The 16,509-nt window shown below is 46.4% G+C and overlaps 2 protein-coding genes across 5 annotated transcripts in view; one reads left to right on the top strand and one right to left on the bottom strand.

The window, feature by feature from the left end:
* Positions 1-605: 605 nt before the first annotated feature.
* On the bottom strand, positions 606-11,056 carry SHOX2 (SHOX homeobox 2). The gene is made up of 5 exons (XM_081235408.1): positions 10,398-11,056; positions 7,283-7,491; positions 4,858-4,915; positions 4,453-4,541; positions 606-2,852 (listed from the first exon to the last, which is right to left on the bottom strand). Exons 1-5 carry the CDS (start codon positions 10,744-10,746, stop codon positions 2,559-2,561), a joined length of 999 nt encoding a protein of 332 aa, XP_081091534.1. The 5' UTR covers positions 10,747-11,056; the 3' UTR covers positions 606-2,558.
* Positions 11,057-14,799: 3,743 nt separating this feature from the next.
* The window catches only part of RSRC1 (arginine and serine rich coiled-coil 1), a 457,004-nt gene continuing 455,294 nt past the window's right edge, over positions 14,800-16,509 (top strand). For 3 of the 4 annotated variants that reach the window (XM_081234541.1, XM_081234540.1, XM_081234539.1), the window contains exon 1: positions 14,801-14,959. The gene's annotated coding sequence lies outside the window, so the exon portion shown is untranslated. Of the gene's footprint in view, positions 14,960-16,509 lie in introns of all 4 variants that reach the window. The other variant, XM_081234542.1, reaches the window with a different exon arrangement.

A 16,509-nucleotide genomic window follows, 5' to 3' on the forward strand; every position in this document is an offset into this window, starting at 1 on the left:
ACCCGGCTTTTCCTAACCACGATCCTAGCTTCTACCTTTCCCTAAATTTAACGAACGAAAAATCTGTTTGGGCCAAAGCGCTAAACTGAAGTGGGAGGCGGGGGACCCGCTCTCCCCGGCACCCCCGCCGCGCTTCGCGGCTCTTATCTTACTCCCAAACCGCCACCGACTCCGGGGAGGGTCGGCGACCTGGAACCAAGTGTCTGTCTTGCCACAATTAACCCAGGTGGATTTCGCATCGCGTGATCACGCTTTCCTTCCTCCCCAAAATGTTCCCCAAATGAACTTCAAGGGCGAAAGTGCAGCAGAATGAAGAACGGGAGTCCGTCTTGGGGAAGGGCGTTATTCTATGTTATTCTACATGTTATCTGTTCCTTTACTGATGTGGTGTAAAATCAATCCGGTTACTGTGCTGGGTGGATAAAATGGGGCGGGCGGGGGGCATTCTCTCTCTGGGCTTCTGAGAGCCACAGAGCCACCATTCTCACGGTCCGGTCCCTTGATTGCCGCACATAGGAGAAGAGGCAAGCGCTTTTCCAAGTTGGTATAGTCGAGAGAGACACACACACATTCATCAAAAAGGAAGAAAGAAAGACTATCCCGGATAGTTTAATAGTAACAGGAACAAAGATGACGCGAACCCCATCAAATGAAACAATACTATTTTCATTCAATTGATCGCAAAGTGTCTTCAATTAATAACTTGGCACTTATTTAAAAGGTTTAACAGAGGTGAGACCGAAACATTTTGTACCGACAACACGTCATGAAATAACAGAATCTTCTTTTGTTTAAAATAACTTAATACACTAGAAAAAATATGGCAAATATAAATAATTTTGTTTTCATGGAGAACAAATAGTTACAAAGCTCAACCGCATACCAAAGTTCAGCTAAAAGAGCTTTTCCTCGTTCTTGTATAAGGGATTAAAAAAAAAAAAACTAAGGAGGCTTTTTTTTTAGAGAATTGGGATACAGATTGCTTAGTCCAGGGTATCCCAGTTTAAATAGCTACATGAATTGAGACAAACAAAAATATTACTTGAATATACACCCTTGTGAGATAAAATGCAAATGTTGAAAGTCAACTATCAGTTCACACGTTATAGCCAAAATAAACTTTGTTCGTGTTTATCAACATATTTTACACAAACTTAGTGCCTGTATCTATCTGGGTGTTGTTTAAAGTGAGTGTGATGGGACAGAGAGGGGGAAATAAAGCACTGTCCTCAAATAGGACTTTAGGAAATCTGCAAGAGGGAATACAAGAAAAGGGGGAGGAGAGGGGACTTAACACTGAGCGCCCACTATGTATCAGGCACCACGTGAGGCGCTGTACCTTCACCGTTTCATTTATCTTTTCTTTTTCCTTTTCCCACATTTTCTACCTGCCTCTGTTGTCTTGGGACAATCAGAGTGTAACTTTTTTGCCCTTCAGGCTTTTTTCTTTTGTCCCCCAGGATTAAAGACGGGACAAAAATAAATATAGATAGAAATATATATATATCAATTTCCAGATGCTTTGGGTATTGTTTTTATACTGAAAATGAAAATGGAGTTAAGTGCATGTGAGTAAAGCGGGGAGGGGGGAGACACCATCAATGGAATACAAGTAACATGCAAACCGGAATTTACTGTCAGCAGTCTGGACAGTTCTGCCATAATAATTTTCTCAGAGAAATCATCGTCTGTGGTATCATTTTTGTATTAATATTTTTTTCTCTCCTCGTTTTTATACTGTCTTCCCTCTTCTTGCTCTTCCATACGTGGTGGTTTTTAACTCAAAGCACCTGATTCAACGTAAAAGGAGGCCCGCCTCTCTTATCAAATTGCTTGTATTAAAGTGAACTTCGCAGAAAAAGGTCAGTTTCAAAACCTGTGAACTTCCCAGCTGCGTACCTTTTTTTCATCTTAATTCTTTAAATAAGTATACCTCTTCCTTCTGTTTTGCCTTCTTAGCCCATTTTAAAAAACATACACTTTAAGTTGGTAACTCCCCCCCGCCCCACCGCCGCCCCAATTCTCTCGAGATTCGTCAAGGTTCTTTTTCCATATTTTTTAATGTACAAAATACTTCAAAATTTTCTTTTTTGTTCCTTGGTTCTCTCTCCGATTTCTGCTTCTGACGAATAGCAATAAGTTCCTTTTCTCTATTTATCTCTGGTTTGTCTTTTCTACTTTTTATCCCTTCATTTTTTATTAACAGGATTTTTATTTCTACGCGAGTCCACCGTCGCAGTTTTGCCGTGAGCCACACTCCGCTGTCCCAGCACTCCCTTGTCCAGTCTCTCTCCAGACCTCCCAAACCCAGCCCTACAAAGCCAAATTCTAGGCCCTTGGGTAGGTGAATGGTCAGGAGCCACGGAGCTGGTGCCCTTCTTGGGATCCCAGGTCACGCCCTCCGAGTTCGGGATGAGGAATGGGGCAAGGGGCGATCAGCGGGTGGAAAGAGGCTCGGCTCCCGAGGTCCGGAGCAGGTAACGGAGAAGCAGCGGGGCTCGGAGGGCGTGCAGGCTGCGCGCCGCGCTGCAGGCGCGACGTTGGCGCTGGCATTGGCGTCACAGACCCAGGGCGGCCGCGTGCTTTTTGGCTTTCAGTCTGAGATCCGCGATGCTGGAGTTCTTGCTGGTAGTCTTGGCGGCAGCTGCGGCAGCCACGACAGAGGCGGCAGAAGCTGAGTCCGCGGCCAGCGTGGCGAGCGGCAGTCCGAAGGGCGGCGCGGGAAACATCATGTAGGGCGCGTGCGCGGCCAGGTGCGGGTGCAGGTGGTGGTGCGCGTGCGCCACGGCGCTGTCCAGCTGCAGCTGCGCCTGAACCTGAAAGGACAAGGGCGTCACGTTGCAATGACTATCCTAGGGTGACAACAGAATAGAAACAGAGCATTAACGGCGTCCAGCTTAGCTCGGGTAAGGCTGGGGCAGGGGACGGGAAAGGGGCATTTGGCTGACCTTATCAGTCTGTTACTGAATCTGGGGCGCCACAGGGATATTCCAGTGACCCTGAGTCTCTGCAACTAGCTCAGTGTGGCCTATCCCCTTGAGTCCCAGGGACTCCCGTCTGCAGGAATTGTGGCCGCCCCCTCGGGAGCTGGGTCCGTCAGAAGGCGACATTGCTATTGTGCTAATACATCACCCTCCTGAAAATAACAATGTATATTGGACAGACGACGGGGTGAGGATCATTACCCTCCTCTTTTGATGCTGTCGTACACCTTTTACCGGGCTACTAAAACACTGAAGTACCATTAAGCAAATTACAAAACTTTTAAAATGTCACCTAGGGAAGTTGTTGCATCTTCATCACAACTGGCACAATTGTTAGTACTTCTAACATTTACTGCTATTAAAATTACCTTGGGATCTTGTTAAAATGTGGATTCTGATTCAGAAGGTCTAGTGTAGGGCCAGAGAGTCTGCATTTCTAACAATCTCCCAGCTGATGATGATGCTGCAGACTAGGAGATCACCTTCTGAGTAGTAAGGGTCTCCTTTTAAGATTCCCCTCTCTCTCCAGTCATTCTCTCTTGCTTCAAAAGCCTAGCATCAGGATACCAGAATCCAGTGGTGCTAGGAGAGCTAAGATCTGCCTAATACTAACCCTCAATACACAGGTGCAGCCAGGTGTCTCCCCCGACCAGGACACTGGCATCAGAGAGTTAATTCATGACTTCACAGTCCTACGGAGAAGGGGGCCTGGCCATGGGGAAGGTCAGGCACTGGTTGGGAAAGGATTGCACCCTTAGGCTTGGAGAATGGGGAGTTCAGAGCACTGGGATTTCCCAGGATTAAGTCATTGCTGCAGACTGTACTTTTAAAATATAGTCTTAAAGGTTTCTGTATGGCTAAGAAATAGATTGCAGCTGCAAGGTGTCCCTGGGAAGACCAGTGCTTCCCTCTCTACTAGATATGAAGCTTTGCAGCTTTAAAAAATCAAGTCTGAGCTGGGAGTGTATGTATGTATGTATGTATGTATGTATGTATGTACGTATGTATGTATCTATGTATTTATGTATTTATATATATATTTATTTATATTTATCTTCGGTCAGAGACATTTAATGTGAATAAGAGATAGAAAACACCTAGAAAAATATTTAGAGAGTTGCCTTAGAAACACCTTAGGACTAACCTCTGTACTGGATCTGACAAAATCTTAATCAGAAGGCTTTTCCCTCTTCTACCCAAGTGCAATCTTTAGTGCATTTTTAAAGGACCAATTGCCACCCTCAGGCCTCTGTGGGTTTCCCATGAGGACAGAAAGGACTAGGCATGTAGACCCCTGACACTGTATAGGTTTTTAAAGGGGAGTAGGTCCACTATATCATCTGAAAATTGATCCTCTACCTGTATAGACACCTATATTGGGGCTCAGAGACAGGGGATGTTCAACAATTCAAGCAAATATCCAGGTCTTTTCACAGTTAAAAACAGGTTGAAACTGGGCTGTACTTGCCTGCTGAAATGGCATCCTTAAAGCACCTACATTGACGTAGGGTGCTACTCTACAAGCTTCAAATTGGCTGGCAGCCCCTATGAGGACGCCTGCAAAAAATGGGGGAACAAAACACCATAAAGTGAGATTAACATGTCCAGCATTGTTTTCCAAGGTTCCAAATGGAACCAAGATAGAACTATTTCCTTTGGAATTGTACTGTTATCTTCCTAAACTGCTGCCAAAATTAAAAGCAATGTAATTTACTCCCAAACTTTAGGACTCTCATTAACTGCCTTCGGAGCAGATTTTTAAATAAGGACCATAGTTATCTTTGACAAGGTTCTTTTCTGTCTTCATAATAACAACATCCCCTAATACTCTTTTTACTTAGAGTATCAAATGTTCTTTGTCTGAGAAGCATACCTTTATGCAGTTGATTTTCTTGTTTTCTACATTTAGCTCTTCGATTTTGAAACCAAACCTACAAATTGGAGGAAAAAATAAAACCTAGATGTTATGACTCAGAGTAATGTTTTAGGCAAGGATTGGGAGATATAGCAAGCAATCTTTGAATTATATACAAGAATCTTAATTTCCAAAGTTAAAAACATAAATAAATGACAAAATAGAAAGATTTCATATACTTTTGCGAGATAAGTTGTTTCTTGATAAATTACTGTAGTCCCGGTTTCATGTTTCCACAGTTAGAATCCCCAAGGCCTAAAACTCGCCCTGATACCTGATACTAAAGTGATAATGGGTTTAGATGTTTGCCCAGTAAGACCTGAGAAGAATATGCTCATTAATTGCCTGTAATATTAATTAGTTTCATCTTCAAGAAAAACCAAACACCAGAGCAAATAGTGACTCTGTTTTTTAGTTTCTTTTTTCCTGGGGGTGGGGGGATAAGAGTGGGGGAAGAGGTAATTAGTGTCATAAAAGCCTCACTACAAAGAAGTTTAGAATTTCTCTGTTCCTCTGTGCAGCAGAGTGTAACATGGTAGCAGAATAATTGTGCCATTATCATGATAATCTAATTTGCTTCTATAGAAAAAGCCACCGAGTGCAGTTAGGGTAGTAGAGAAGTGTCCAGAAGATAGATCAAAATGTAAATAAAGTATGAAAAAATAAATACCAGCAATGAAGTTCACTTATTATGAGAAAAAAGAAGAACATTCTGTGAAATGGGAGTGGGGTATGAATCAAGTAACTGCTGGATACTATCTTCTCCCAGATATTACCTTGTTAGATAAACTTGCCAACTTTTAGAGGCAGTATGGCAGATTTTAAGAAATTCAAATAAAGCTTGCTTTTATACTCCAATAATATAGCATTATATTCCAGTAACACAGCATATTGACTGATTCATAAATTAATGTTAAAAACATGGAAGTAAAATATTGCTTCAGAGCTTTCTTCTGGTTTTTGAAAGCAAGTGTCACAGTCAATGGAAATCTTCAAAAATTCCCCTGCCATTTAGTGTAGTAGAAGGGTGGATTTCATGCCAGGGTGGCATCCTTTGTGTACCTCACATGGCCTGAGGCTTCTTGCCTCTTTTTTCCTCTAGAAGAGTTGGAGCTGATACACTAATGCTCACAACTGTAATAATTATCATCATGTCTTTAAGGGGTTGCTAAGCCTCTAGAGATCTCAGTGCACAGAGCAAAGTAGGAGAGGCTTAAAAAGGAAGGCTCTGCTGTTGATGCTGTGATGACCAAGGCAGCCTATTATTACTTTTCCCCTTTAAAGTGACTGCTCTGTTTTTGTCCTGATCCTATTACAAGATGCGGGGAAGCCCCATAAGAATTGCATAGTTCGCTGCAGATGGTGGTCTCTAGCCCAGAGACCTAGGGAGTATCTGTTACAGTGATACTTTGTAACAGCTGCAGATGTTCAGGCCTAAAACTGCTCCATGTGTTCAAACAAATAATGACTATCATTTTCTCCTATTTTATTATTTGAGTGGAAATACAACCTGAAACACTTAAATTCGTTTTCCATAAAACTAAAAGGATATGTATGCATGTATGTATATAATTTTTTCCCCTTAAGCACTCCTGAAGCCTACTTTTCCCATTACATTCACCGCCACAACCGGTAAAGAAAATCTGCCCCAGTGCTAACTCCATTGAGTGTGGCACTTGCTGGGGTCAGATTTTGGAAATGTCAATATTAAGATATGTGGATTGTTTTAAAATCAAGTTTCTGTAGGTTCAGGTTCACTTCCCTGGTTAAGTGAGAGAACAAAGAGTGACCAAATGCATTTATTTCTCTGCTATTTCACACACAGTTTGAGATCGACCGCTAACGGCAGACTGTAAATTTGTGCACTTAACAGTTGCTAATTTTCTTTATAGTCTGTACATCTATAAACCTAATTGGCATATCCGCTTGGCAAACCTAGATCCCAGAGCAGACCCTCAAGGAAACCCAACTCCGCCGAACAAAATATTCGTTGTAACTTTTAAGGCATCCAGAAGATAAAACGTTTTCTGTGGGATTTTTTTAAGGCTTATAAAAGTAGGCCCATTAGCATTAAACCACATTAAAGGCATTGAGAGGCGAGGGTCGGGGGTGTGGTTTATAGAAACTCTGGGAGCAAGCCCAGCACAGCTTTCTTCTGCTGGGAACATATGTTGGGATGGGGCGGGGCGGGCGGGGGGAGCACGGAAAGGCTTTAAGACCAAGATCTACTTTGGAAAATAAGACCTCTAGCAGAGACATCGCTTCCCTTCTCACCTCACTCCAGACATTTGGACCCGCACCCTCGTCGTGTGTACCCCAGGCGACTCTCCAACCCCAGGCATGCCCCTCCTCTGCTCCCCGCGACCTCCTCACAGGCGGGTACCTGCACTCGGGCCTCGGACAGCCCCAGCCGTTGGCTCAGTTCTTCACGCATAAAGGCGTCCGGGTAGTGAGTCTCGTCAAAAAGCCTCTCCAGCTCGTTGAGTTGTTCCAGGGTGAAATTGGTCCGACTTCGCCTCTGCTTGATTTTGGTCTGGCCTTCGTCCTCCATCCCTTTCGCATCCTCTTTGCGATCCTTCGGCTCCGGGGACACTGGAGGGGGCACCACGAACAGGACCGCACACGTACGTCCACGCGCGCACACAGCAACACACACACACACACACACACACACACACACACACACAGAGACAAAAACAACACAGCAAATGCCGTTACCAGATCTGTCTCCAGAAGGATGGAGGATCCTGCCCCCTCCCGGAGTTCCTGTCCAGTTCCTCACCCGGCTGCGAGGAAGAGGATCCTGGAGACGCGAAAAGATCAACTCTGGGCGGCCGCCCGCGGGCAAGGTGGGCATTCACCCACGCATCCCTTTTGCAACTGTGGCCTCAGCTCACCTCCTCACTATTCAGCCCACAGTCCCCTGTCCTCCCCCGAGAACACCAAATCAATTCCACTCACCCTCCCTTGCATTCACTCTCTCCCACTCGCGCACAGAAATCAAAAGCGCCGCACCGGGCGGGTCACAGAACGAGATGCTGGCAGGAGAGCGCGGAGAGGCCACGGACTGGCCTCTTACACCAGCCATTCCCAGAGTGCTGGGCCGTTGTCAGGCCAGCAGTGGCCGCCGCCGGCTCTCTTGTCTCTCTCAAACTTGCTTGTCTAATTTGGGAACAATTGGGCTGAAGGGTCACAGCCGGAGGACAAGACCCCGGGGCCGCATGGCACTGGGAGCCACTTTCCCGGGCGCTCTGTGCGGACCCAGGGCTTGGACGAAATCCCGCGGACGGCCCACGGACAGTCAGGCAGTCCCTGTCCCCCCTGCCGAATCCCAGTCGCCTGAGCAGAGGCGCCCACGCCATGTTGGCGGCCTGGAGGGCTTGCTGCCCACACCCGGCCGGAAGGCCGAGAGGCGGAAAACCAGCTTCGGGGAGCCAGCGGAACAGACCGCTGTCTCTTTCGCTCCTTTCTCCCTCCCCATTGGAAAGGCAGACGCGACCCTGAACGCTTAAACCCATAGAGATCAACAGGTTCAAGCGGAACATTCGGGATCCTCGGTTTCTATTGGTTGCTCAAAGCCTTTTCATGCATCCAGCAGCTCGGATGTTTAATAAAATATGCATTTTTCTGCTCTAGGTTTGCACACATCCGTTGCCACTTTCCTGTCCTTCCTTCTCCTCCCTTTAAAAACAGGAGCTCCACGAGTGTGAACATACAGGGACACCAGAGGGATGTGGATAGATATATATATATTTAGGCCAAGGGACCGTGATCAGGGGAGCCGGTATCAACATAAGCTGCTTTCTGGAACCTTCATCCTCTGCGCCTGAGTCGGAGACTTGGGTTTTTAAGGTGCAAAAGCTGAGTTTGGATAATTGAGGCTGTTTGCAGTTCTTCCCGGCCCAGAATCCCAATCAGCATGGGTGTTAAAAATCATTTCCAGAAGAGTCGGCCTGCAGACAAATTAATATTTGCCCTGAGCTTGGAAATCAACAATCCCAGGACTTTGTTTGCCCACGGTTCAGACCCTAACTTCGTGGGGGGTGCCTGCTGGTGTACCCAGGGCCTGGAGCTGGGGACTCAGGCCGGGAGGGTGCACTGGACCGCCTGACAGTTATGCTACCACTTTCCAAATTTAGGAGTACTTGGTACCCCGTCTGGGAGAAGAACCTCTAGAACTCAGCCCAGCGTGGCATTCTAGTTACCGTGATCTTAAGTGTTTCCCGCATATCTACTTCTCAAAGTTCATGTTGTGGACGTTTGTCCTTCCTTAGGGAAGAAGTGGATACATTATAGCACAAACTGAAGCCAAGTTAATAGGAAAATATTTCCACAGATATTACAATGAAATTTAAATATGAAAACACATCTTTCAGATTCTGCCTTTGGCTTTGTTTATTTCGTGCCATCCACAGTGGAAGCCTCTCAAACTTTTGGGGCTTCAAAGAGAAAGATGTCCACATTTACAGTTGATTAACAGACTTAATATAATCTCTATTTCGGCCCCAAATTTCCACTTATTGGCCTAAACAAGAACAGACTGTTATAAACGACTTAATTGCTTGCTTAAATATGTGATTCTAAGCATGCCACATATTTCCTTAATTGGAAAAATATGGCAGCACACCAGTTACTGCAGGCACCAAGTGCCAAATTAATTTTATTGTTGAACTCTTTTGAATTGGTACAGGACGCTCCACCATTTAGAAAAAGCCTTTTCCTAACACTTTCCTGGCACCAAAGGATTATCCCACCACAAAGTCAGAGTACTGGATGATGCGACGCAGTAAAATTTCGAAAAACAAACAAACAAACAAAAAAGGAGCCTAACGCGTCTCCCGAAAGAAACAGCGCACAGCCTGAACCTTAGCCTGCCTTGGTCTCATTCTACCTTCACAGCTCAAAGAAAATGGGAAGTTTGGGGCCCTAAATTCCAGGGAGCCAGGGTCTTCGCGGAGTCAGCGGCAGCACGAAACCCGGGGCGACTCCAGGGTGAAATCCCAGTCAATCTCTGTGTCTGTATCTCTGTCCCCTTTCTCTCTTTTTCTTTTTTTTCTCGGGCCTAGGAAAGGGGCTCCCGCAAACTCGGCGCTAGATGCTAACTGTAATCCCGCCGCCTGGCCCAGCTACTGCCAGTACCCCCTTTCGCAGCCCGGCCCAGCGAACTTCCCCATCCGCCTGCGGGCCGTCTGGGCTGCGGGCCCATCCTCCCGTTGGTGAAAATGCGTTTCGGTGGAATGGGAGTAGCGGGAGCATCTGAGAAGGGCGCGCGCAAACCCCACACGCCCCCCCTCCCCGCACACACATTCGGACCCCACCCACGACCGTGCACACCACCGGACTCCCACCCCTCCATCCTCACTCCAGCTTCCAAAGCTGGGGTCCAAGAGCCCTCTCCGCGTCCCGCCCCCCTCCCCGCTGGGCCTTGGTGTCCTCTCCCGCCCGAAAGGAGTCAGGAAGGCGGGAAGGGGAACCGCGGCCGGGGGTCAGGCCGTTACCCTCGGTGAGCCGCGGGCTGCCCGGCTCCCTGCTTCTCTCGGCGGCGCCCATGTCCAGCTCCCGGACGGGAGAGCGCGCTCCTCCAGCTCCTCCGCCCGCTCCTCCTCCTCCTGCACCTCCTCCACCTCCTCCGCCTCCGCCTCCGCCTCCTCCGCCGCCGCCGCCTCCGCCGGCCGCCCGGACTGCGGGACTGCTGCGGTCGTCACGGCCCGGCTCCGCGCAGCCGGTCGACTCCTTGGCCCCGCGCAGCGGCCCGCTCTCCAGCACCTCCCGGTACGTGATAGCCTCCTTCTTCTCCTTCACTTTCTGGTCAAAAGACTTGGAGACGAACGCCGTAAGTTCTTCCATCGTCGCCAATGCCCGTCAGCCCCGCGCTCAACGTCTCCCAGCCGAGCCCAGCTCTTTTTTTCCTTCTTCTTTTTTTACTGCTCCAGCCCCCCCAATAATAACACATCAATGGGACAGGGGTGGGGGAGGAGTGGGAGGAGGAGGAAGAAGAAGAAAAAGAAGAGAAGAAAGAAGAAAGAGGAGGAGAAGTAGAAGGAGAAAAAGAAGTAAGAAGAGGAGGAGGAGGAGGTGAAGGAGGAGGAGGAAGAAGAGGAAGAGGGAAGGGGCGGGGGCCGCGGGAGGGAAATGGGAACTGATGCTTCCCTGCCGGAGCGCGCTTGTTCAATGTTAAGATCTTTGACAATTCTTCCTGCGGAGAGTTCAGATCTGATAGCAACGCAGCGCTTGAAGTCTCACTATTTATACTTCGCAAAGGCGGCCCCTTGTTCTGAGTAAATTACCTCCCCTTCGCAACTCGGAGGGAGACCCTTCCCGGGAAGCACCCGCGCCACTACCTGGGGGTGGGGGAGTGGGGGTTGGGAGGTGGGGGTGATAGGGAGAGAGGGAGTGAGGGGGGAGGGGGAGAGAGAGAGAGAGAGAGAGAGAGGGAGTGAGGGAGAGAGAGAGAGATTGAGATTGATTAAGGCTGGAGTACAGGCTGGCTGGGGCTGGAGTGTGAGTGAGGACAGTGAAGGGGGACCAGAGGGAGTGGGAAGAAGAGGCAGACAGTCCGGGTTTTCAGCTACCTCGGCCGCCTGCGCTCTTGGCCATTAATTCAGGATGACAAGAATCCATAATTAATTTAATTACGCGTGGATTTTGCGTTGGTGTCACGGCTTACTTAAACACTAGGGAGCTGGACTTATTCCGCCGGGGCGTGGTCAAGAGGAAACTGACAAGTGCGCGACTCCTGGAGTCAATAGGGTATCCCGACTTGGCATCCGACCCTATGTCCTCGCCGGGCGTCAGGGTGCAGCGCAACTGCTCGGCCCCGCATTGCTGCCCGGCAACCCTGCCCTGCATCAGGCGCCCGGGACCCCAGTTCTGCATCCTGACCCGGTATCCCGATCCTACATCCCTGCTACCCCGACCCGAAACCTTGTAGCATCCTGGCTTCACAACCCTGCCGAGTCAGGGTCCTTTACAGTTTCTCAGGCGCACGCAGCTCCTTTCAGGGGCTTCCGGGCCAGCGGCCAGAGCTGAGCCTGGGTCTTCACCAAACTCCCTGCCCCGGAGAGTTTGTGATTCACCATTATTCGCGTCCTGGAGACCGAGCCGACTCCTCTACGGACAAACCCTGCTCGAAGTGGCTGGTTTGTTTAACACATTTCCCGAGCAGCTGTTCCCTGACAGATTCCATTTTAAAGTATTTCCTTAGCGCTTGGTCAAGGACAGTTTGACTTCGTTCCCTCTTTGAGGTCTCAGGACCCTCACCCTTCTCCCTTACTCTTTGCACTCGGACCCCTCCCACAATGAACTACAGAAACTCTTCTTTAGCATCCCGGGAAATATTCTAATTGATTTCCTAATTTTGAAAAGAAAATGATTATCCCTCTTTGAGTTTGAAAAAAAATCGATGTTAAGTTTGGGGCCCATCTAATTTATGTACCGTGGATTATTAAAAAAAAAAAAAAAAAAGCTCGCCGGGGGAAAAGCCCCTCCCAAAGCTACGATTTAAAATATATTCCTGGACTATTTACATCGAAACTGTTATATGGAAGGACACATCTATATTCCTGCGTCATTTGTCCGTATTGTGCAGGACAAAGCTTGCTGTGAGAATTGTGGCCATATATATATACCCCTCACATAAGAATATTTACATATGAAAAAAGAATATTTACATATGGAAAGTTATATTTACCTGAGTGTGTAAACAAATATACCTCTTCAAGTGTGGCTTTGGGGACATTTTTGAGTAGTCTGAATATTAATGCAGTCTTTCTGATGTTAAATGTAACTTGTTCATTTTCTTGGATCTTATACTCTGTAAAAATAAAAGCAATTATAGAACTTTGATTCCTATATCTTCCACCCATTGGTTAAGGCATTAACACAGAGTTAACGGATCATTTGAGAAGTTCCATCAAAGCAACTGAAACGTGTAAAAAGAGAACACAATTACAACTTAATACATTAATGTTTCTAGAATGTATGTAAATAGAAGCTATACGTAACTTTATGTCATACCACACTACTCAGATTAAAATATTCAGTTAGTGAACTTAATGAAGATGGAAATCACACTCTTTAGAATTGTTACTTTGCCTTTTTTCTCTTGAATTCTAAAGTTTCTTTTTCTTCTTAAAACATTTCATTTATTGCTACTTTTAGGAAAAACAGTTAAGATCTTTAAGTTTCCAGTATCAATAGTTTTTAGGTATCAGTAAATTACACGAGTGTTTGCTTTTTATTACACTACAAAAGAGACTCAAGTACTCACTTTCCAATGTTATATGAATTTAGAAACATGATTTTACAGTTAGTCTTGGGTTACTATTTGTGACCACTTTACTCCTGATATTATTAGAGGGGAATAACCATAAAACTTTAATCCTTTATGAAAATCCGTTTTTAAGGTTATTTAGCAGAATGACAAATAATAGGGTCAGCTAAATAGATGTGGTGCTCAAATAGCTCTCAAACTGAGGTGTCAAATGTGTATTCACAAACAGCTCCAAAAACAGCCACTATTAAAAGTCTGGTAAGGGATCAGGAGGCTCACCAGCTACTTTTTTTGCCCTTTCGAGCTTGAGGGAAAGATGAACACTTTAAAGTTAATTAGGGAAGACTTGGATACAATAGTTGTATAATTCACACGAAATAGATTTTCTCATAGATTTTTTCTGGCGTGTTGCTCTTAGTATATTCACAAATAGTGGCGTTCCTATGAGATGGAGCTATGAGAGATCTTTAGTGTCTAACCACGGATTCCTACTGGCCTAAGGGAAGTTTAGTTTAAAAAAACCCCACCAAACCCTGGTTTTGAAATCATATACTAATAAATGCTCACCAAGTTCAAATGATGTTTCTTTAAATAGCAAATATTTTCCGAAGACAAGACACTTCAAAATGCATTTCTAGTAAAACCAACCAAACAAACAAACAATTGAGAGTAAAGTTCAGTTGACAGCCTGCAGACAGATATACAGTTTCCAATAAAATTCAGGACCCCAAAGGTTCATTTCCACCGCCCCTCCACCGGCTCTTGAATTATTTAAAATAAACATGTAGGGCTGTAGTTAAGCTTTAAAATGGTTCCTCAAAACAGGTTAGTTAAGGTACAGTCACTTATGAGAAATAAAATTGTGGAGGTGATTTTCTCCATCTCAAATGTCTGTGGAAAACTGTAGCTTGGGTATACAGGAGTTGTGAACGAGTTGGTTCTCACAGTCGACCCAAACCAAGGCCAACAATTTACCTCCTTATCGATGCTTACTTATAGTAAATAAGGAAAAAATGATGTTCATGCAAGGACAGATAAAGTCCTATGAGTTACAGAAAATGCTGAATTGCTTTCATTTGTATTGGTTTAAATAACAACAACAAAACCCCCTATACATTTAATTTATTTTCCAGAAGAAACCTCCTTTCCCTGCCTCGGGCAGTTTTCTCCCATTCCGCAACCAACCAGTTACTTTAATGTGAGAAAAAAATTTGCGCCCAACCTGTGCCTTCACCTTCAGGGCAGAAGAAACGCCGACTTTTAATGCATTTTTGCAAATAAATCATTACAATTTAATCACACACGACTCTGACGCTATAAAGACACACTCCCATGATTTATTATTGTTGGGCCAGTTTCCTCCTCTCCCAGCGTGAGATAATCGATTTTGCTACGTGTGGGTGTCTATATAACTTCCTATAATGCATATTGGTTTACTGATTATCTGTGACGATAACGACGATTACTAAGGCAATAATACTTTTCAGTCCCCACCTTTATTGGTTTTTGGTAGCAAGAAACTCAAATAATCAAGCAAGCAAAACCAACACCAAACAAAAAATTGGCGGCGTGACAATCTACTCCCTCGGCACTCCTAACGCCTGGCAGCCTCCATCGATGCACTCGAAAGCTCGGCTGACGCTGCCTGGCGGTGAAACCAGGAAGGCGGTGAGCTTAAACTGAAGTAAGTTCTGTGGACGCCGGCGGCGCCCAGATTTGAAGAAACGTTTCCAGATCTGCGGCGCTTGTAAGTCTACGGGAGGTGTAAGCCCGAAGGCCGGAATCCAGGTAATGCCCGCGTCCGGGGCCTGAGAGGCGGCTCCTGCAGCCGAGGGGTTCCGAGGCCCTGCTCCGGCTTGAGGCGGCGCGGGCCTGGCGCAGTGTGTACGGGAGGCAGCAGCAGCGGCAGCTGCGGTGGGTGGTGGGGGTGGTGGGGGTGGTGGTGCTGGCCCGGCGACGTGCCGAGCGGCGCAGTGCGCAGGCGCCTCGCACCTGGCGGAGTCTGACCTTTGAGGACCAAGCTGGGGCCTTAGGGGGGTGGCAGCTATCGGGTGGTACGCGGTCGCAGGCCTCAGGCTAGGCCCTGAGTCTCGAGGTGGTGAGGGAGAGTTAGCCACCTGTTCTCCGCCTCCGCTCCTCAACACCTCTCGCACCCCTACCCACACAGCCAGTCCCTGATCCTTGATAGCTGCTTTTGGGTTTCTGGGTTCGTTTCGTAAGGGGTGACCGGTGCTTCGTCAGTAGCTATAGGTATCGTGGAGCGTGAGGGAGGCTGCAACCTGGCGTACTCCGTCCCACGCACTCCGTTGTCTCTACTTTAAATCCGCCTCCCCTTCCAACTCCGCCCTCCCTCCCCCGCCCCTCCCCCACCGCCACATCACCCTCCCCCCCCCCACTCGCTCGCTGAGAGGAGAGAGAGTGCTGGGTGAAATACACTTTCCTTCCTTAACAAATAAATATACTCGCCTTAAACGCTCATCTGTTTTCTTGACTTCAGGACTTGTGGCCTTGTGGTCATAGCCCAAGAGCATATGGCTACCCTTAAACTGTTTCCTTTGGTGAGAGGTTATAATACACTGTTATACATGTTGCCTGCTCTTGATTTTAGGTCATCCTTAATTTCTCTTTTAGAGGCTGTATATCTTTAAATGCACAGTGGAGGCCAATTTTTTTTTCTTTTTTGCATTTTAAGAATTAGCAGTAACTTATTTGTATTTCAACTAACTAGGTACTAGGTAGTTAAATAAATTAAAATGTCTCGTGTTGTCACAAAAAAGTATTCAAGTTGTCATCTTTGGACTTAACCATAAAAGCTCTATAACCACCATAAAAGCTCTGTAATCATAAAAGCTCTAAGTGAAGGAGGTACGCAGAGTTTTCAGGTTTAAGGATTGGAGCAGATATGACAGGTGCAGCCCTGTGAGGAAACTGGGTATCCTTTGAGAGCCCCTTTAGCCCGAGTCTATAAATATTCACTTTATTTGCAGACACAGGAGATTTCCTGCTAAGTGGTAGCACTTTATTACTGTATGTTCTTCAATAAGAGGGCTAAAAATGTTTGAAACTGAAAAAGATAAAGGCAGCTGGCACCTGTTAATTGGCCTTACCAACTTTACTAGTCTCAGCAGAGTTGTGTTATGAGTTGGAATACTTGTGTAATAAGATTGTTGTATTAGATGTATAGGTATATTTTCTGCCTTCATTTTCACACCAGTGAGAGGAAATTCCTATGACTGATAATGTTTTTTTAAAAAAGATGCTAGTCTGCGTATTTTTAGTTGTGCTGGGAGGAGTGTTTTGATAATTCTGTATCTCTTGAGTTTTGCTTTATTTTGCTC

Source organism: Mesoplodon bidens (genome assembly GCF_964165515.1).
Source record: "Mesoplodon bidens genome assembly, chromosome: 5".
Lineage (NCBI taxonomy): Eukaryota > Metazoa > Chordata > Mammalia > Artiodactyla > Ziphiidae > Mesoplodon > Mesoplodon bidens.